We start from the raw sequence: 20,704 nt of genomic DNA, 5'->3' as shown, positions 1-20,704 counted from the left end.
CATAGCCCGCAGGACTCCTGAGCTCGGTGAACAAATGCGAGAGAAGCAGGAGGAAGTGAACGAGCAGCTTTGCCCAGGAGAGTGGGCAGTGGGTCCCACCTCCAGCACGCGCGCGCGCGCGCGCGCGCGCGCGCACACACACACACACTCACACACACACACACACACACACACACACTCACACACACACACACACTCACACACACACACACACACTCACCCACACTCACACACACATACACTCACCCACACTGGCCACACCCTTTCCCATCACACCCACCTCTGCACCCACTGGCAAGGCTCACAGCTTCAAAGAGGACATGACAGGTCTGTGGCCTCGCTCTTCAGGAGAGAGGACCCTCCACTAGGCCTACCTCCCTCCCACCCTGTGCTGCAGACCCAGCATCCCACCAGGGGCTGAAGCGCCCCCTCTGTGCACGCCCCCCGAACCCTGGCCCCTGCAGTTGGCCAAGCAAAGATAGAGGTTCTGGCCCCCCTTGCAGGAGGGATGGCCCTGGCCCACCTCAGGCAGCAAGCACCTGCCTTCTCAGCCCCAAGTGCAGCCTCCACAGCCCCTCCCTCCTTTCAGCCCACACCAGGGCTGGGGAGACGAGGCCCATCGAGCCTCTTCTCGGCCTCGAGGACTCCCTGCCACTCTCCACAGCTTCTACTTTCCTTTCGGGCTCAGCTCAAAGCCACCTCCCCCAGGAAGCCTGCCTTGACAGCCTCAGGCCCCTGTGACCGGAACTTTGAGAGTTGATGGCTGTGCCATCACTCACTGCACACACACGGGGGCACGTCAGTTTTCTGGTATCTTTATTAGCCATTCCCAGGGGCCCCTCCGGCTCCCCAGCACCATGCCGGGCCTGAGTGGCAGAGAGCACGGGACTGTGAGTGGCCTTGGACAAGTCATTGCCATTCTGTCAGGTCTGCTCTGGGAGTGCTGGGCTCAGGCAGGGAGCGCCTTCCCTGGGGAGCTGTGAACACGGGGGACAGCCCGGTGCCCTCTGTCCTGTCATGGCTGGGCACCGGCACAGGGGGCCTGGGGGGCAGAGAGCTCACTGCACTCTGGGAGCAGGGGCCCTCCCCTCCCTGACCTTGGACTCGGAATGCCAGCAGGCTCCCTCTCCCCGGGGGGTCCGCTGGCCGGGCGGGCCGGCCGGCGGGAGGCTGGCCCGGCCTCAGATGGGGTGCACGAACTGGTAGACGAGGCGCTGGGAGATGTCCGGCTTCCGGATGATGCCCTTCTTGTAATACTGGCGGATGGAGCGGCTCAGCTTGTCGTAGTTCATGGCGGGCCGGTTCTTCCGGATGCCCCACAGCCGGGCCACCTGGGCGGAGTCCTCAATTTTGAAGATGCCTGGGGAGCAGGGGGGCCAGAGGGGCCAGCGGAGCAAGGCAGAGGGAGGAGACCAAGACCAGCGTCAGTTTCTCAGAAAGCCGGGTCCGCGGGGTGCGGCCGGCCGTGGGGGCCGCAGTGCCTGCTCCCGGGCGTGCTGGGGGCTAAAGAAACACGAAGGAGGAGCGAGGAGCGCGCCACAGGCCAGTGGGGGCCACTGATCTCTGGGGTCATGAGCCCCAGGGCAGGGAGAGCCTGCGCAGCCTGGCGGGTTGTGTGGGGCCCGAGGGCCTGGCCCTTGCCAGCCTCTGCTCCTATTATGGGGTGTGCACACCTTACACAGAAACCCAGCGCAGCTGTGATGGTGCCCACAGCTCATTGGCCCGTCACCCCAGCCCATCGCCCAGCCATGCCACCCCTGCCACCTGCGGGTCCCGAGCCTGGGAGACCTCTTTGCGGTTCCCAGACACCAGCCCACGGGGCCCCGCTGGCACCCAGGAGAGGGGTGCAGAGTGGGCGTGGAGCGGGCCGACCAGGGTTTGCGCCTGGCCCTGCCCTGTCTGCCTTCGAAGCAGCCTGAGCCCCTTTCTCTGCGGAGGAGAGGAGAGGAGGGGAGGGGAGGGGAGGGAAGGAGGGAGGGGAGGGGAGAGAGAGGAGAGGAGAGGAGAGGGAGCGAGAACGAGGAGAGATGGAGAGAGAGGGGGAAGGGGTGGGGCGAGGCTGAGAGAGGAGAGGGCGGGATAGCGGAGAGGAGAGGCGAGAGCGGCGAGGAGAGGCGCAAGGGAGAGGAGAGAGGACCGAACGCGGGGGAAGAGAGAGAGGAGAGGAGACGGAGAGGAGAGGAGAGGGGAAGAAGAGGGGCGGGGAGGGGAGGGGAGGAGCGGAGAGAGAGGAAGGAGAGGAGAAAGAGGAGGGAGAGGCAGGAGAGGAGGAGAGAGGGAGGAGAGGAGAGGAGAGGGAGGTGAGGGGAGGAGAGCGAGGAGCGGGAGGCGAGGACGGAGAGGAGAGGAGCGGGAGAGGGGAGGGGAGGGGAGGGGAGAGGAGAGAGGAGAGGGGAGGGGTGGGGAGAGGAGAGGAGAGGAGGGAGAGGAGAAAGAGGAGAGGGGTGGGGAGAGGAGAGGAGAGGCGGGAGAGGAGAAAGAGGAGAGAGAGGGAGAGAGGAGAGGGGAGGGTGGGGAGAGGAGAGGAGAGGAGAGGAGGGAGAGGAGAGGAGAAAGAGGAGAGAGAGGAGAGGGGAGGGGTGGGGAGAGGAGAGGAGAGGAGAGAGAGGAGAGGAGAGGAGAAAGAGGAGAGAGAGGAGAGGGCTGCGCGCTGACCGAGTGGAGCCAGGACGTGCCCCTCCGGCAGAACTATTCCATTGTTATCACTCCCCGTCCTCATTCTACCCTCCCACTGGCCCAGGTCAGCATGCCCGCTTCAGGCAGCTCGCCCAGATCACCCCTCCCCGCTCTCTGCCGTGGGACCGGCTCCCCGGCTCCCCGGCTCCCGAGGCCCGGGGGACCACAGAGCAGCTACCTCCCTCTCAGCCTGAAATGCACACGCAGCGGCATCACACCTGTGCTGGACTTCCCTCCCACCCCTCTAGCTCCTTCTCAGCCTCCACTCAGCCGAGTCCCCTCCTCCAGGAAGTCCTCCTGGACTGGGCACAACGGCCCCCACGGTTCTGTTACAGCTCAACATGCTCTGCACACCAGCTCCTGTCACTGCGGCTCCCACACAAGACTGTAGGGCCCTCAGGACGGGGTGCAGCTGAGTCCTCCCTGAACCCTCAGGACACAGTCATTCTTTGTAACGTCAACGAAGCCAGCATGGCCCTGGAGGTGTGCTGGGTGAGGGAAGCTGAAGACTGAGGTCCAGGCACCATCACTACTAATGACAAACGGCCCCGAATCCAGGTTTCTTGGCTCTGAGCCTTTGCCAACGCACACACATACACACATACACACACACACACACACACACACACACTCTCTCTCTCTCTCTCTCTCTCTCTCTCTCTCATGCACACACGCATGCACACATGCACGCGCACACACAAACGCACCATGTAGCCTGCGCTGTCCAGCATGGTAGCCACTAGCCACAGGTTGCTCTTGAGCACTTGAAATGTGCCAGCTCCAAACTTTGGGATGTGCTGTCAGTGTAACGTACACGTCCGTTCCTAAAGACTTAGTGAGATGTCTCATTAATACAGTTCACGTCGGTTGTATGTTGAAATGATCATGTATGACATTGCGTTAAATGAAAGTCATATTAAAGTGGATTTCGCCTGTTCAGAATGTGTTTGAATGTGGCTGCTCCAGAACCTGATCTTACACACGTGGCTGACATGGCATTGCTCACCGGGCACCGTCAGCCTCCCTGTGAAACTGTGACGTTTTGAGGGCAAAGACTGTGTCTCATTCTCAGCAGAAGCTCAAGCGCCTGCTCTGACCCAGGCCCTGGGCTTGGCGGGTGGCAGACAGACACGGGCACACACTGACCCAGGCCCTGAGCAGGTCCAGTGACAACGGCTATCTGGCATTCAGGGCATGGGCAGGGGCGGGGGCGGCCAGCTGCACCCCTCTGCCCTGTCCCCCTCCTCCCGGGGCCCAGGCTGGGGAACCAGGCAGCCCCTGCCCTCAGCGCTCTTGGCGCCCCAGCCCCTGCCCTCAGCGCCCTCGCCCCGCCAGCCCCTGCCCTCAGCGCCCTCGTCCCGCCAGCCCCCACCCTCAGCGCCCTCAGCGCCCTCGTCGGGCCAGCCTCCCACCCTCAGCGCCCTCGCCGCGCAGGCCGCTCACCCTTCTCCTTGTTGAGCCACCGGATGAAGCGGCCGTAGCTGTGGGGCTTCAGCAGCAGCTCCTTGAGGAACTGCCACAGGTGAATGGGCTGCCCGGAGCAGGACGAGTCCACTTCGCTGTCCGTCCAGCTCTCCTCGCTGGTCGAGGCTGAGTGGCAGGGAGGGTGGAGGTGAGGGGGGACCTGCGGCACCCCCGCTTCCCTGGCCGCCACCCCTCAACCCCAGCCCTCGGGCCCAGCCCCTCCCGCCCGGCCCGCTCACCGCAGAAGTGGACGGCTCCGGAGGAGGCCCTCTCTTTCATCCAGGCCGCTGCGGGACAAGGAGAGGCGGTTGGGACCCACAGGGCTGGAGGCCAGAAGGGCATGTGGTGGGCTGTGGGCCCAGAGGCCCCTCTGGCCCATGTCCCGGTGGCCCCCGCCCTCCTGCAGTCTGGACCTGCTTCCGGGAAGGGAGTTGGGGCTTCAGAGCTGGGAGGGGCCTAAGGAGCCCAGGGGCAGCCTGCCTCGCTCATCTGTGAAATGGGGTCCGGACACCCACTCCCGGATCTTGCAAGGATCGTGGGTGATGAAGTCTGCACAGCACCTTGCTCAGTGTCCGGCATAATCAACACCACTACCTTCCAGCTGCCAGGTCCCCCCCGCACTGCCACGCTCCTGCTCTCTGCACCCCACTGCCCCCACCCCGATCCCCCATGTCCCAGCCGTTTCCACCCACATCACCACTGGCACTCAGCCTGGCACTGACCACTGCCCCTCGCTGTCACTGGCAAGCAGCCGGGTGGGCAGCACTGGGCTCTGACGGTTGTGTGAGGAGGTCATTTCCCTTATTCATCCGGCCCCTGAGGTCTGGGGCCTTGACCCACGGAGCAAGCGCTGCCTCCAAAGCAGGTGGCTCTGCGCAGGGCACACGGTGGGGCCCCAGGAGAGGAGAGGGGCTAGCATGCAGCCTTGAGGAAGAATAGGGCAGCTGAATGGATCCCGATGGGAACAAGCTGCAGGTACATGCCGAGTACAGAACAGTGCACACGCTGACACTGTTCGTGTTCAAAAGGGTAAAATCTATGTGCATGTATTGGCGTGTATCTGCACAGACTTCCCCTGTCCCGATACCCAAGAAACTGGGAAAGTGGGTGTCCCCAGGGAGGGGGCTAGGGAAGCTGGGGTCGGGAGTGGGAGGGAGAATTACCTTTTATGATATACTATTACTATGGCCTTCTAAAAAGTGCATACCGTTATTCCCTCATTACTTCTTCAGTGAAAAACAACTAACAAGCGAATAAGAATTTAAAGGGACAAGGAAGGCCCGGCCGGCATGGCTCAGGAGTCGAGCTTTGACCTCTGCACAGGAGGTCACAGTTTGATTCCCAATCAAGGCACATGCTCTGGTTGCAGGCTCAATCCCCGGGGGGGGGGGGGGGGGGGGCGCGTGCAGGAGGCAGCTGATCAATGATTCTCTCTCATTGATGTTTCTGTCTCCTTTTCCCCCTCTCCCTTCTTCTCTGGAATCAATTAAAAAAATATATATTTTTTAAGGGCTTCATAGCACCGACCGTCCATCGGCACGATGCCTCATGTCCTCTCGGTCTAACTTCTCCCTCCCACTTTGCGCTGCTCTGTCCTCAGTCTGTGGGCCTGGCCAGGGCCAAGGGCCAGGGGTGGTGGTGGTGGGGGGGGGGGACGGGGGCTCTGAGAGGCAGCGGCACTCGGGGCTGGATCCAGAGCAGAGCCCCGGGCATCCTGGCCTAAGAGTCCGCGCCGGGTGTCCCCGAGGCTGCTCCGCCCACACCGTGTCCCACCTGACTTCCAGATGTCCAGGTGGGCGTGCAGCACCTCCCCGCTGAGTGGTGAGCGCTGGCGGAACTGCTCCTCCGACATGGCGCACAGCTCCTGGCCGCCCAGCTCCTGGAAGGCCTTGCCCACCGGGGGCAGCCGGTACTGGTGCTCCGTCCACAGCAGCCACTTCTGCACGTTGCCTGGACTCCAGTCCACGGGGTCTGGGCAAGAGACACTCCCTCAGCCCAGTGAGGGCACTATGGGAACGTGGCCCCTGTGCCCGGCTGGCGCGCCTGGGGAGCGGGGAGCTTGTGGCCCAGAGCCATGAACTCCGGGGAGGGGCGGGGGAGGGGCGGGCAGGACAGGAAGGCCCTCTTAGGGGCCCCGTGGAGGGGGTCCCCAGGAAGAGTGTGGGGTGAGAGGGAGGGACTTCTGTGCCTCCCACGTCATCCAGATCTTGGGTTCTCCAGACACCTCCAGCCCTCCAAAGGGCCTTTTGGGGAGCTCCTTCCCTAGCTGCCTTTGCCTTCCCCAAACCCCTCAAAAGAACCGGAGAAAACCCCAACCAGAAATTAATCTTATAACCCAACCTCCAGCCCCTGCTTATTTTACAGATGAGGAAACTGAGGCACAGGGAGTCCCATCTCCTTTTCCAACCCCTAACAAGGGGCTGGGTGCATAGTAGCTGCTCAGTGCACATGCAGTGAATGAATTACTGAATGAATGAATGAATGAATGGCAAGGGGCAGCTACAGGACTTAGCGGCGGGAGGGTGAGCCTGGCAGGGCATGTGGGCAGAGGCCAGGCGGTGGGCATGGTCACAATGGGGTTCCAAGTGAACACTGGTCTCAGCTGGTGCCCCAGCTGGGTGACCTGCAGACTGGGCTGCCCCCACTTGATAAACCCATTTTCCTCTTGAGGGTCAAAGCCATTTGTTTCTGTCCCCATTGTTCGGAGGGCAGGCCCCTCCCCCCAGCCCAGTGTGAGAGCGAAGCGCCCTGGGAGACCGCCCTGGAGGCTGTCTGGGCGATGGGCAGATGGAGGGCGGGGGCATTGGCAGGAGCTACCCTAAGGGGGTCGGGGGCGTGGCCCAGAGGACTGCTGGGAGGAGGGGCTGGCCTGAGGGAGGCCTGGGGCCCTTGTGGGAAAGCAGCACCACGCGGGATGCTCGTATGCCAGGGCCCGCGGCCAAGGAGATGGGGCGGCCCCCCAGAGCGGCAGGGGTGAGGGAGGGACAGGGCGGGAGAGCCGCAGCCCCTCACCCACAGCGTCAGCTCCAGGGCCCCTGGCAGGCCCTCTCGTGCCCGGCCTCCTGCCGTTCCCTCCTGTTCAGTTATTGTTTCCTGAGCATCGATTAGGTACAAGGTGCCATCCTAGGACCTGGGACATGGCAGTGAACAAAACAAGGGACAATCATGTCCCCTGGGTGTGAACATGCCGGAGGGGGAGGACGAGAGCGAACGAGATAGAGAACGGAACGCGCAGCCTGCGGGGCTGTCTGGGCTGTGAGAGAAACGCGCAGACCGAGGAGCGGAGGTGGGGATGAGCAGCGGCGTCAGCAGAGGCGTCAGGGACGGCCCCGCCAGGGCGGCCCTTTGAGTAAGACATGAAGGCGGTGAGGGGTGAGCCACGTAGATATTGGGGGGCAGCGTGCTGGAGGTTGAGGGACTACCAGCCGGTGCAAAGGTCCCGGGGTGAGTGTTGTGGGAACAGCGAGGAGGCAGGTGTGGCGGAGGGGAGCGTGGCGATGGGTCCGAGAGGGAGTGGTGGGCCAGATGGTGCCGAGCTCACATTCCCTTCGTCCGCGCCTCCCGAGGCGGACTCGGGGCTGGTGCCGCTGGCCCCACGGGGTCGCAGCCATGCAGTCCCCGCTCACAGGCTCACAGCTGTGTGGGGGCTGCCCCCACCCGCCCCCTGGCCCAGCCACCTGGCCCCTCCCCGCGGAGCCGGCGACACCGTGTGCGGGGGCTCACCTGCCGTGATGTTGAGCAGCTTGCAGGCCGTCTCGATGTCCTTGAGCACCTCGCCCACCACCATGGACTGCACCTGCTCCAGCGAGTGCTCCTCCAGGCTCAGCCCGCCCGGCGCCAGGTCCAGGCTGCCCCCGGGCGCTTGGCTGTCGATGACCGGGCACTGCTCGGGCTCCTCGGGCGGCTCGTCCCGGCTGCCGGCCCCGGGGCCCTTGGCGGCCCAGCTGCTGTCGCCGGGGTACAGCATGTCCAAGCAGGAGAGGTAGAAGGCGGACAGGCCCTGCTCGGGCGTGGCCGGCGGGCTGGGGCTCCAGTCCCGTCTGTCAGGGCCCGGCACCCCGGCAGTCACCTTCTCCGGGCCCGCCCGCAGCACAGTGTTGGGGGACAGAAGGAGGCGGCTGGGGGGCAGGCTGCTCAGGCTGGGGCTGGCGCTGCCCATGCCACTGCTGCCCGGGCCAGCGGCTGTGTCTGCAGAAACAGGAGAGGAAGGAGTCAGGTCCGCTGCTTCCCCACCCCCATGGGGCCGCTAAGCTGGTGACCGGGATGAGGGCCCCAATGGGCATGGCTGGGCCTGGGAGAGAGGCGGCTTCGGGTCACTGGGCAGCGAGGACGGGGCTGGAGAGGACAGTGAGGGGGGCTGGGGCAGGATTGGAAGGGGCAGCCTCTCACTCCCAAGGAGCCAGGCACGGGCAGCGCAGGTCTTCCCGCGTGTGCTGTGCCTTAAAACCGCCTCTGGTTCCTGGCCTCCTTCAGGCCTCACAGCGGAAGACACGGTTAGTCCCATTTACCAGGTGAGCAAACTGAGGCCTGGACAAGGAGCCTTTAATGTCTAGCCCTCTGTTTCCCCTCCAGCCCACACCCAGATCCCAGACCCTGGCCTGCGGTGGAAGCTCCTTCTGAGAGCTAACCTAGATCCTTCCTGCTAGTTTCTTTTTTTCTGCTTTTTCTTTAAAAAATATATATTTTATTGATTTCTTACAGAGAGGAAGGGAGAGAGATAGAGAGCTAGAAATGTCCATGAGAGAGAAACATCGACCAGCTGCCTCTTGCACACTCCCTACAGGAAATGTGTCTGCAACCAATGTACATGCCCCTGACCGGAATCGAACCTGGGACCTTTCAGTCCGCAGACCGACGCTCTACCACTGAGCCAAACCGGTTTCAGCTTTTTCTGCTCTTGAAGGAAGTTGGGAAGGGAGAGGGTCACCATCATCTTTTTCCCACCACCATCTGCATCAGCCAGGCTCAGGAGGAGCGGGGCCAGAGAGGGTGGGGGGCAGAGTCCCTCACGCTGGGCAGACAGCCCCTCCCCTTCCCACAGGCCATTGGGGGTGGTGTGATCAGTTCCCAGCGTGAGGCTGATGAGTGGTCAGTGAGTAACACTGTGCTTGGCCCTGCTCAGGGCTGGCACCCCCACACACACCTGTCCTCCCCTCAGAGGTGTTGCCCCAGGCCCCCTCCTCTCCCGGGCGCTGAGGTGGTGCCCACATGCTGACCTGCAGGCCCACGTTCCCGGGCAGCGGGGGCCGGTGAGGAGGCCCCCTCCGCCCTGTGGCCCCAGGGCCCCGGGGCAGCAGCCAGGGCCCCCTCCCCATGGGTCACCAGGCCCTGCGAGCCCAGGCCCTGTCCCTGAGCCCCGGGCTGGAGTGTGTGGTTTGGGCGACCAGGGCACCGGAGACAGGGCCAGACACCAAACGGGGTTTTGGGGTATGTCTGTGACGTGCTGGCCCAAGACTGACAATTGAAATAACAATAAGAAGAAGAAATCCCAGCAGCGGTGGGAGATCACCAAGTACACGCTCCCCCCGGGGGAAGGGAGCGGGGGACCTGCCGGATCGGTGCCCCCTCGGGGCGCTGCCGCCTGAACACAGAGGCTGGCAGGCAGACCCGCCAGCTGCGCGGGGTCAGCGGCTGGGGACTGGTTGGGAAGGCGAGTCCTCAGGCCCAACTCAGAGCCGGGACCCCAGAGCCGGGACCCCAGGGTGGGGATCTCAGAGCCGGGACCCCAGGGCGGGGATCTCAGAGCCGGGACCCCAGGGCGGGGATCTCAGAGCCGGGACCCCAGGGCGGGGATCTCAGAGCCGGGACCCCAGAGCCGGGACCCCAGGGCGGGGATCCAGAGCCGGGACCTCAGAGCCGAGATCTCAGAGCCGGGACCCCAGAGCCGGGACCCCAGGGCGGGAATCTCAGAGCCGGGACCCCAGGGCGGGGACCCCAGAGCCGGGACCTCAGAGCCGGGACCCCAGGGCGGGACCCCAGAGCCGGGACCTCAGAGCCGGGACCCCAGGGCGGGGATCTCAGAGCTGGGACCCCAGGGCGGGGATCTCAGAGCTGGGATTGGGCATGGGTGGTCCTGACACGCTGCCCTCAGAGCAGCTGGCCAGTCGGGGGCTGGGGGCTGCCCTATCGCTGGCATTGATGTGCCCCTGCAGAGTGGGACTCCCTGGGCCGACTCCAGGCCCCGGGGACTCGGCCCCGCTGGCCGGAGGAAAAGCACTAGTTTGGGAAACACTCGGCTTCTCTGGGGCCGCAGCCAGCCCGCTCCGCACCTGCTCAGCTCGCTGCACTCAGCTCACTCGGGGGCCATGGCTTCTCCCTGGGGCCTGGCTGGGCGAACGCACCGGGGACAGTGTCCCTCCGTCCGTCCGTCCGTCCGCCCTGTGCAGGCCCAGCCTCCCAGCCTCCCCTGGCAGCCCCGCCCTTGGCCCTGGCGGAGAGCATGCCAGCAGAGAGGGCGTTCCCTCTGACTTCGATGCTCCCTTCAGGCTCCTCTAAGTGACAAGGAGGAAAGGTCAGGGGCTGGGAGGGCGGGAAGGACGGGGACAGGCTGCGGGGGACAGAAGGCAGGCCTGGAGTCGTCCAAGTCCTCTGTGCAAACACGCGTGTGTGCCGTGGGCCCCGTTGTTTGCCCAGGCAGCACCCACAGCCCGCTGGGCCCCAGGTCCCCACCCCGGCCTGGGCCCACGCCCTGCCCCGAGGTGACCCCGCCTGGAGAGCCCCCTCAGCTCCCCCCGCCCCGTCACCCCCTGCCTGCCTCCCGCCCCATCCACGTCCCCAGAACGCCCAGGCCTGCCACGTTAGGACAGTTTCTGCCAACACCCGGGCCGCGGGCCAGGAGCCGGAAGCTTTTCCAAGAACAGGAGCCCTGGCCGTGTTTGCTTGGCCTCGGCCGCGGGTAGGATGGGAGCAGTGGCGGTGTTTTGGGGCCCGGTGGCACAGGGTCAGTGAGGATGAATGGGCAGGGCAGGCGGCGGTGTTTGCCGGGCGGGGACGTGATGACACGCTCCTGACAGGTTTGCGGAGGGAGCTGTGCACTCGGTCCTCCCCGTCCCGCCCGGGAGAGGCAGCGGGGCCTCCCTCAGTCCATCTGTGGATGCGCATGTCCAGGTGCAGCTGAGACACCTGGCCCATCTTCAGGCTCCTGCCCGGGCCCTTTGCCAGAGAGGGCTCCTGCCTCCCCCCCCCCCCCCATGGCAGCTCCCCATCCTCTTGCCCCTGAGCCCAGGAGCCTGCTTGCGGCTGGAGCTTGGGCCCAGCGCCCCCCTCCCCGGAGAACATACTCGCTATTAAGAAGCCTTGAGCCTGGCGGGTTTGGCTCAGTGGATAGAGCGTCGACCTGCAAACTCAGAGGTCCCAGGTTCGATTCTGGTCAGGGCACATACCCAGATTGCAGGCTCAGTTCCCAGTGGGGAGCGTGCAGGAGGCAGCCGATCAATGGTTCTCTCTCATCCTCGATGTTTCTCTCTCTTTCTCTCTGTCTTCCTTCCTCCCTGAAATTAATAATATATATATATATATTAAAAAGAAAGAAAGAAAGAAAAAAAGAAAGAAACCTGGAAAGCAAGAGAAAGGCCTGCTCACTCACAGGGGAGCCCCCAGGGGCCCAGGCCTGGGGCACCTTGGCCTGTGGTCAGGGAGTCAGGAGGGGGTGTGCCCAGCCTGCAATTCCGGCCTCTCCCCGGGCACCGGCCGGCCTGGGTGGGAAGGAAGAACTGCAGTGAGTGCCTCTGCCCACAGCGTCCACGCACGTTCCCCCCTTTACTGCCCACAGCCTGGGTGACGTTGGCCGGAGCCCCATTTCTAGACGCTGACAGGGAGGCTCAGGGAGGCCAGGCAGCTGCCCGAGGAGCCACTGGCCACGGGGCTCTGCTCTCTGCACCCGCTCCCTCCGAGGCTCTGCCCGGAGGGTTCCCTCGCCCTCCTCCGAATGGGCAGCTTGATCCTGCAGAGTCCATCCCCACCTCCTGAGCTCTCCTTCCTCCCCGTCAGGCTCCTCTCTCTCCGTCACCCTCTCATCAGGCACCCCTGCCTCAAGGACCTGCCATGGCTCCCACGGCCTGTCCTGCCTGGTCCCACAGGCCGGCGCCCACCTTGGCCCACGGCTGCCCAGCCCGGCGAGCAGAGCGGGAAGGGAGCCTGTACTGTGTGGCTGTGTTACAGGAGGAACAGCAAAGCCGAGTGGGGGAGGGCCTCATTGCTGGTTGTGCCGGGTCTGGCTCAGACCGGGGTCAATGGGCACATCCAGGCTCCCCTGTGCTGGGGGCAAGGCCTGCTCTTCTCTCTCGTGTTGTTGTCCCCCTGCCCAGGCTGCCCGCTCCTTCTCGTCACAGCTCAGCCCGAAGCCCTCCTCCCCCAGGAAGCCCTCCCAGCACTCCCCACCTATGCCATGCAGTTCAGCCCTCATTACATTCACCAGGGACCGTGTTACTGAGGAAAACGAAGCTCGGCGAGCGGTAGGGCCGTGCCCGTGGCCACACAGCGGAGCTGGGACCAGACCAGAGGCCTGTGACCCTCAGCCGCTGCTCCCCAGGCCTCGGTCCTGGGAGAAGCCGGTGTTGTCAGGCCCAGGTCCCTGGACAGCAGGCGCAGCCCTCCCGACAGCCTCTGCGGCTGGCCCGGGGCTGCCGTCTCCCGAGCGATGCCGCCTGTTCCCACACCTCGCGCTGATCTGCTGGATTAAGGCTCAGGGTGTCCTGGCTCCCGGAGGCTTTGGCTCAGACTCCAGACAAAGAAACGTTGGTAACAGCTGGTGGAGGCCAGAGGCCAGGGCCCAGGGTCCGGGCCAGGCCGTGGGGCAGTGGCCAGAGGGATTAGCCACCTACGGCCCCTTCGCTCAGCACTCCTCCCGCCCAGGAACACAGATCGAGGGGAGGAGGCCAGGGACTCAGAGCCACAGATTCCCAGCAGCTGTTCCTGCCACCCTGGGCCAGCCCTCCCCCTGGGGGCCAGGTCCTCACTCCCAGCCCCTCCTGGTGTCCAGAAAGACCCCCTGATGTCTCCAAAAACGGCCTCAGGGAAGTGGTGCGACCAGGCGGTCTGCTCCGAGGCCTGGGCTGTCCTGGGGAGGGAGCCTCGCTCCACATTCTGCCCAGGCCCCCAGGAGGACTGAGAGGGGTTAATGTGCCAGATCCCCACCTCCATCCTGAGACCCGGAGCCCAGGACCCAGCTGCAGACCCCGGTGGGAAGGGCACTGAGGGGCAATGGGGGGCTCAGGTGACAGCGCCCCACTCAGCTCCAAGGCACCTCACTTCCACTGGAGCAGACCTTCACCCGGCTCACCCGCCAGGGTGACCGGCCCTGCTGTCAGCCCTCCTCTCCGCACCCCAAGAGCCTCATTTAATGGGTCAGAGCCAGGGGGCTGCCGGGTGACTGGGCCTGGCCAGGAGCCATGGACGGTCAGCACCTTGGAGAGAAGCCCAGCCGGCGCGGCCACAGGAGGCCCGGCCACAGGAGGCCCGGCCACAGGAGGCCCGGCCACAGGAGGCCCGGCCACAGGAGGCCCGGCCACAGGAGGCCCGGCCACAGGAGGCCCGGCCACAGGAGATCCCCCGGCCACAGGAGATCCCCGGCCACAGGAGGGCCGGCCACAGGAGGGCCCGGCCACAGGAGGCCCGGCCACAGGAGGCCCGGCCACAGGAGGCCCGGCCACAGGAGGCCCGGCCACAGGAGGCCCCCGGCCACAGGAGGCCCCCGGCCACAGGAGGCCCCCGGCCACAGGAGGCCCCCGGCCACAGGAGGGCCCCGGCCACAGGAGGCCCGGCCACAGGAGGCCCGGCCACAGGAGGCCCGGCCACAGGAGGCCCGGCCACAGGAGGGCCGTCCACAGGAGGCCCGGCCACAGGAGGGCCCGGCCACAGGAGGCCCGGCCACAGGAGGCCCGGCCACAGGACCCCCGGCCACAGGAGGCCCGGCCACAGGAGGGCCGGCCACAGGAGGCCCGGCCACAGGAGGCCCGGCCACAGGAGGCCCCCACTGGTGCTGAAGCTCCAGACAGTCGCTGCTCCCCCTGCCGCTCCTCCTGGCCCTCACCTCTCCGTGGATGGCTCTGGCCCCCCAGGAGCCACAGCTCCATGGCCCTTTGAAACTGATCTTCAAACTAGCTGGGCTCAAGAAAAGCCCCTCCCCATGGACCACCTTCCTCTCCCCAGTGGACAGGCCACCCTCGTACCCAGGCCGGGACCCCGGGCGGCCACCTGCAGGCAGCCTTCTCCCCAGCCCCTGCTGTGGCCATCCCTAAGCACCTGCTGCCTCCGGGGACTCCGAGGCGAGAGAAGGGAGGGGCTCCTGGGTCTGGGGCTCAGCTTAGGTTAGACCCTGGGGCTATCCCCACCTCCTGGGTTCCTGGCTCGTCCAGCCACTGGCCTCCTTGCTCAGGAGCCCAGCTCCCCAGAAGGTTCAACTTGAGGAGCCAGCCAGGGGCCCGGGAGCTGGGGTGTGTGGGAGACCTGGGGGATGGGTGAGGCCATGTGGGGACCAGAGAGTCGGGGGAGGGTGGGGGACAGGGCCAGGCAGCAGGAGGACGGGGCACAGGAAACAAAAGGGTCAGGTACACCCAGGAAATCTGGTCTCTGCCCTGTTCCCGCGGTCCCCAGGGCAGCTGGGAGCCCGAGCACAGTCCCTCAGCTCCATCTCCCTGAGGCTCCGCCGCCCACTGACCCGTCCAGCCCCTCTGGGTCAAGGTGAAGGCTCTCCATTGGGCTCTCCCAGCCTCAGCCCGTGTGCCTGCTCCAGGCACGTGGCCTTGGGGACCGAGGCCCACTCTGTTTGGGGGGCTGGGTCCCCGGCACCTGTTCTCTGGAGTCGGCGTCCAGAGCCTCTGGGAGGCCTGGCCCACCCTCCTGAGCTGGCAGGGCACCCGCCCCGCGGCCCTCACCCCTCTCACCGGCATCGCCCTCCCAGCTCCTCAGTGGGCACAGACGCTGAGGTCAGGCCAGAACCCCGACTTCCCGCGTGTCAAGTGCAAATCCTGCCACACTTTCCGTTTCCAGAAACTGCAAAGCACGTCCTCCCTCGGCTCCGGCTGAGCCCACGCCGGGTGTGAACATCTCCCGTGTCCGGTGCTGGGCCAGCTCTGGGCCCCCTGGAGCTGCCACGCCCGGCCTGCAGGTCCCCCCTCTGATCACCACACAGGCTGTGGTGCCTAAGTCTTCCCAACCCCTTCCTCGGCCCCCACGCCCCCCGCACTCCTCCGGCACCTTGTCTACCCCCACCTGCACACACACACACACACACACACACACACACACACACACACGCGGTTTCACCTGACTCTGCCTGTGGCACAGACATCGCCCTTGGCCCCAGGCGGGAAAATGGGCTCCTGGGGTCAGCATGACAAGGCAGAGCAGTGATGTGAGCAGGTGCTTCCGTCTCCCGAGAGGGTGCCCACCCTCCGTGGCCTCCTGCAGGCCCTCAGGCTGGCCGGAGACTGCTCCCCCAGCTCCGGGGACCCTGACGGGGCTGAGGGTGCCCTGAGCCCCACCCGAGGGCCAACGAGCACACCTTGGCTTGGAAAGGGGGTTTGGTGAAGTGCAGACAGTTTGATATTCAGAAAATGATAGACGTCCAGAATGGACTGTCTTGAGAGACTAAGAACAGAAATCGCTTTTTAAAAAAGGTTTAAATGGGGGGGGGGGTGTATTGAGGGGTTATTAGGCAGCTACCCCCAGATCTCTCTCTCAGCGCCAGAGCTGGAGGGGGACGGGAGGGGCGCCCCATTCCTGTGGCGCCCGTTCTCCGGTCCTGGTGGGCGCCGGCCCTTCCGGCCAGCAGCAGGGCCCCCGGAGGCTCCACCGGGGAGCAGTGGGCGAGGGAGGAGGGCGCTCACCCTCCCTATGGAGGGAAGAGGGAGAACCTGGCAGGCACCTCGGGGCTGGGAACATGCAAACGAGGCAGGGGACGGAGCCAGGCACTAAATGTCAGCAAGAGCCCAGGGCGACTCGCTTGTGCAAAGTTTGCTTTGAGAAGAGTTGTTCCACCTGACAGGCCACTTGCTCGCTGGGGGCGCGGGGTGGGGCACGGAATGGGCGGGTGGGGGAGGGCCCCAGACCAGGTCTGAGCCAACCTCCTAGCTCTGGGCTTCCTGAGACTCACTTGTCCGTTCTGTAAAATGGGCCACCCGGAGTGTGTCTTAGAGGGATGGTGGAAGATTGGGGGAGCAGGTGGATGGAAATTCCTTGTGGCACCTGGGAGCAGGTGGGGAGGTGCCTGGGCCGGGTGGCTCAGTTGGTTGGAGCATTGTCCCATACATCAAAAGGTTGCAGGTTCAATTCCCAGTCAGGGCACATGCCTAGGTTCCCAGTTTGATCCCTGGTTGGGTTGTGGATGGGAGGCAAATGATGGATGTTTCTCTCTCACATTAATGGTTCTCTCTCCTAGCCTCTCTCTCAAAAAAACAATAATTTTAGAAAAAGAGAGGGAGAAGAGAAAGGGAATGGGTACAGAATGAGGAGAATAAAGGAAGAAGCAGGTGGTGAGGGGGGAGGGGAAGGGGGGAGGGGAGAGGAAGGAGGGGCAGGGCTGAAGGGTGGAGTCTGGGGGAGAGTTGAGGATGGTAGTGAGGGAGGCCTGAGCCTTGCCCCGAGGCCCTCTTGCTCTCAAGCTCGGTCTAGGACAGCTGTTAGCTTCAGCCACCCCTCCCTGACCTCTTGGAGGGGCCAGAGCACCCCCCCCCCACCTCCCCTGACCTCAGTCTGGGCCACAAAGCTGGGAGGCACACAAGTCTCCCAAAGTTAGCAGATCCAGCCAGCCAGCCTGCTCTACCAACTCCTACACACCCTTCAAAACCCAGCTCCAGGTTGTCTCCTCCAGGAAGCCCCCCTGATGAAGCCACCTGTCAACCTCATTACACAGGCAAGTGCAGGAGGAGAATGACTTGCCCAAAGTCACACACTGTGGCCACCCGTTCCCTCTCGCCCTCCCTGGAGGGTCTTTGTCCCAGGTCAGCCGGAACTGACCTCCCAGGTTGCACTCGAGCTGCACCCTTTAGCACAAACTTGTGCTCTAATGGCTTCGGTTATCAACTGCGTCTCTGCCACGGCCTCAGAGGAAAGCAGCGGGCTCTCCCAGGTTCTCCTGCCTGCTGCCTGGGCACAGTTTCTGAGCAGAGATTGAGCATCTCCTGGGTGCCCCTGTGCCCTCAGGCCTGGTTGACAGAGCAGCTCATCCTCTCACGGGTCCATGGGACCTGCTGCCCGGTGTTATGGTTGGTAACACGGTGAGCACGTCTGGCAGGGACAGCTTTCAGCTCTGGTCCCGCCGGCCTGGAGCAGAGGGGCCGCTTGTCCGTTCACTGCTGGGCTCTCAGAGGGGAGGCCGGTCCCCTGTGCTGTGAGTGACCACCTCCTCCACACCCCGACCTCCTGGGCCCCCGAGAATGTGAATGCGGAGTCCCTGGCTCTCGCTCCTCCTCCAGGTGGCCAGGGGGCAGGCAGGACGGTCCTCACTGGCCTTGGCCATGCTCTGGGTCTATCTGTCAGTGGGTCATCTCCTGCCCATCCCTGCCGCCACCTCAGAGCGGGCGGCCAGGGCTGTTTGCTTTGTTACTCAGCCGAGCAGCTGGTGCGGGGAGATGCTGTTTATTGGGGTGCTGTGACGCTGTTTATTGGGAAGGTGGGGGCAGGGAATGAGGCCAAGTGCCAGCCCTGGCCTAGGAGGAAAGGAAAGGCCGTGACCTCCATGGAGGGAAAGGCGCTGAAGCTTATGGCCTGGGTGTGCCCAGCTGGCAGGGTGCGGTGAGAAGTCCAGGGCTAGCTTGGTGGGCCTGCCCACTCCCTAACACGCACAGATGGGCATACATACACGCACACACATGTGCACACACACATATAACACACACGTGTGTAAGGCACATGTTCATTCCGCGCACATGTGTGCACACACTCACATGTACACAGAGATACAGGTTTGCATGTGTGTCTGTGTGCGTGCACATATACATGTGGACACATGTGCAGGGGCACACACACATACCCTCCCATGCACACACCTTTTCCAGCCTTAGGGGAGCTCTCAGACCTCCAGACCCATCAGCTTTCCACCCGTCACCTCCACCATCTACTTCCCACTCTTCCCACAGAGGAACCTGCGGGTCTTAGACACGAGCCTCCTCACGGACCCCTGCTTCTCTGCTAGTGTGACCGGAACCAGGACCTCTGCTCCTCTGGGGGCCCATGCAGCCAGCTGCTTTGCTCTGCAGCTCCCCAACCAGCTGGTTCCCGTGCCCATCACCCCCTGATGGGCCCCTGGGCTCTGGGCTCGTCCCCGCTGCTCCAACCTGGACCCTGCCCTGCGCCTCCAGACCCCAGCAAGCCCCCGCCCCGTGTGCAGCCCGGGAGAGCCCTCCGGCCAGCGGCCTGGCAGCAGCAGGAAGGCCGCCGTGTTCCACCGGCCGAGCAGAGGGGCTGGGTCCCAGAGCCGAGTCTGCATCTACAGAGCAGCCACTCAGGCCAGCAGGTGGACTCCATGCTGAGCCCGGAGGGGGCCCTCACAGACACGGGGCACCCGGGCCTGGCCAGGCCAAGGGGCTCACCGAGGCTCTGGGGTCGTCGGCCAGGGAGGCAGACCAGGCAGCGTGCAGAGAGGCAGGGGCTTCTGAGGGTGAAGGACCCAGGTCGCAGAGTCCCTGGTAGTGACAGCTTGCGAAGTGCACCTCCCAGTCCTCGCAGTCCCCTTCCCGGCCGCCAGCAGGAGAAAGCCGTGCAGGGCGCCCCGCACCTGCCCCCGGACTTACCCGTTAGCTGCCCGGTGCCCGAGTCGCCTGCTGCAGCCTCTGGGGCCAGGAGGAGGCGGGGGCAGCTGGGGCTGCGGCTGAGGCTCAGCCAGGCATCAGGGGAGCCAGCGGGACCAGGGGCCGGCAAGGCTGGGGGCAGCGGTGACAGGTGGGCCGCTGGCAGCCTGGCCACCCTCCAAGGGTAGCCCTCTGAGGTCTCAGGGTGGTGAGCCCCCAGCTGCCCGCCCCAGGCCACCTGCTGGCACTGTGGTAAGACGCAGCCGGAGGGCTTACGGGGTGGGGGTAGGGGGATAGGGGGCCGCCTCGGGCTCTGGGCACGGGCTCTGGGTCTCCGGGGCAGTGTGGACGCAGCTGAGTGCAGGAATGTGCTGGGAGGAAGTCAGGCTGCCCTGGGATGAAGAGTTGGCCGGGCCTGATTTCCCATTATAAGTAATCCTTCCTTATTTACCTGAACAAATACACTCCCTGCTTACCTCAGACCACAGGCGGGCTCCCGGTTAACCCTTACAGGTCTTCCTCTCCTCACTGGGGGATCTATACCCTGGCAGCCAGGGAACTCACTCACTCACTCACTCATTCATTCACACACTCACTCACATTTGTTCATTGGCTGATGCATAGCTACTGAACTCACACCATGTGCGAGGCACAGGGTGCATATCCAGAGGAAGCACTAACAGGGACCAGCCGAGGTTGGGACAGACCAGCAAGCAGCAGTGGAAATCCAGAGCCTTGGCGGAAGGCTGTGGGAGCCCTGAGGCAGGGAAGTCAGGGAGGGCTTCCTGGAGGAAGTGTCGGCTCCCCAGGCCGGGGATGGAAGGAGCCTCAGAGAACCCTGAGGGAAGGGATCCGAGGCTCATGGGCCAACCACCCTGCAGGCACAGGCTCGGCACACAGTGGTGCCAGAAAGGGCTGGTAGGTAGCTTTCCCAAGCCCAGTGTGGAGCTCGGCCCCAGCAGCGTGCTCGCCACAGCCCCTGAAGGGTGGGGGCAAGGAGGGAGGCTGCATGCACACCCACATCCAGGCACCCACCGCCCAGCCCCTCCGGGGTCCCAGGAGGACCACCCATCGAGCTCCCAGCTTCCTCCTCGTCCTGCCAGGTGGCTGAGGATGTCTCCGAGGGCAGGGCGTGGCTCCTCTCCCTCTGGGACACATGGAAGGCCACGGAGCACCGGCCGCCCCCGTTCTGTCAGATGAAGGCGTTTTGTTGCTGTTTTCTAGTTTCAGGAGGACTTGTGTGACTGCCCACTCGTGAGTATTCCAGGGCTGCAGGGAGATCCCACGGCTTCAGAACCAGCCCCCACCCCAACTGACGCCGTGACTCCCCGACCTGTGGCTTCACTGCCCACCCCGAGAGGCCCTCAGTGAGGGTGGCGCAGAGTCGCTCCCGAGGAGGTTGGGCAGGATGGGGTGGAGGAGGTGACACAGATTCTACAGCGGCTGCCGCTGCCCGCCCGGCTCCCGGGTCAGAGGAAGACAGACCCCGCTTGCCCCGGCAGGCCTCCACTGCCCCACACAGCAGCCCGGCTCACCCACGCTGCACTCACTCTGCCAGGGGCTCACCAGCACTCTGACCCCGCGCTCAGCGAGCACTCACTCTGCCAGGGGCTCACCAGCACTCTGACCCTGCGCTCAGCGAGCACTCACTCTGCCAGGGGCTCACCAGCACTCTGACCCTGCGCTCAGCGAGCACTCACTCTGCCAGGGGCTCACCAGCACTCTGACCCTGCGCTCAGCGAGCACTCACTCTGCCAGGGGCTCAGCGAGCACTCACTCTGCCAGGGGCTCACCAGCACTCACTCTGCCAGGGGCTCACCAGCACTCTGACCCCG

At 64.7% G+C, this 20,704-nt stretch overlaps 1 protein-coding gene across 3 annotated transcripts; it reads right to left on the bottom strand.

The window, feature by feature from the left end:
* Positions 1 to 799: 799 nt before the first annotated feature.
* SPDEF (SAM pointed domain containing ETS transcription factor) lies at positions 800 to 19,172 on the bottom strand. Of its 3 annotated transcripts, none has more exons than XM_036415318.2 (6): positions 18,672 to 19,168; positions 7,864 to 8,328; positions 5,914 to 6,111; positions 4,380 to 4,427; positions 4,120 to 4,266; positions 800 to 1,360 (listed from the first exon to the last, which is right to left on the bottom strand). In XM_036415318.2, exons 2-6 carry the CDS (start codon positions 8,297 to 8,299, stop codon positions 1,182 to 1,184), a joined length of 1,008 nt encoding a protein of 335 aa, XP_036271211.1. In that variant the 5' UTR covers positions 8,300 to 8,328; positions 18,672 to 19,168; the 3' UTR covers positions 800 to 1,181. The 3 variants fall into 3 exon arrangements, with proteins under 3 accessions (XP_036271211.1, XP_036271212.1, XP_036271213.1); XM_036415319.2 differs by having other exon boundaries at positions 18,873 to 18,963; XM_036415320.2 differs by lacking the exon at positions 4,120 to 4,266 and having other exon boundaries at positions 18,672 to 19,172.
* Between the last annotated feature and the right edge of the window lie 1,532 nt (positions 19,173 to 20,704).

Source organism: Pipistrellus kuhlii, unplaced genomic scaffold (assembly GCF_014108245.1).
Source record: "Pipistrellus kuhlii isolate mPipKuh1 unplaced genomic scaffold, mPipKuh1.p scaffold_m20_p_5, whole genome shotgun sequence".
Classification (NCBI taxonomy): Eukaryota; Metazoa; Chordata; class Mammalia; order Chiroptera; family Vespertilionidae; genus Pipistrellus; species Pipistrellus kuhlii.
Note: the sequence above shows the minus strand (reverse complement) of the source record. Positions and strands in the feature narration are given on the sequence as shown.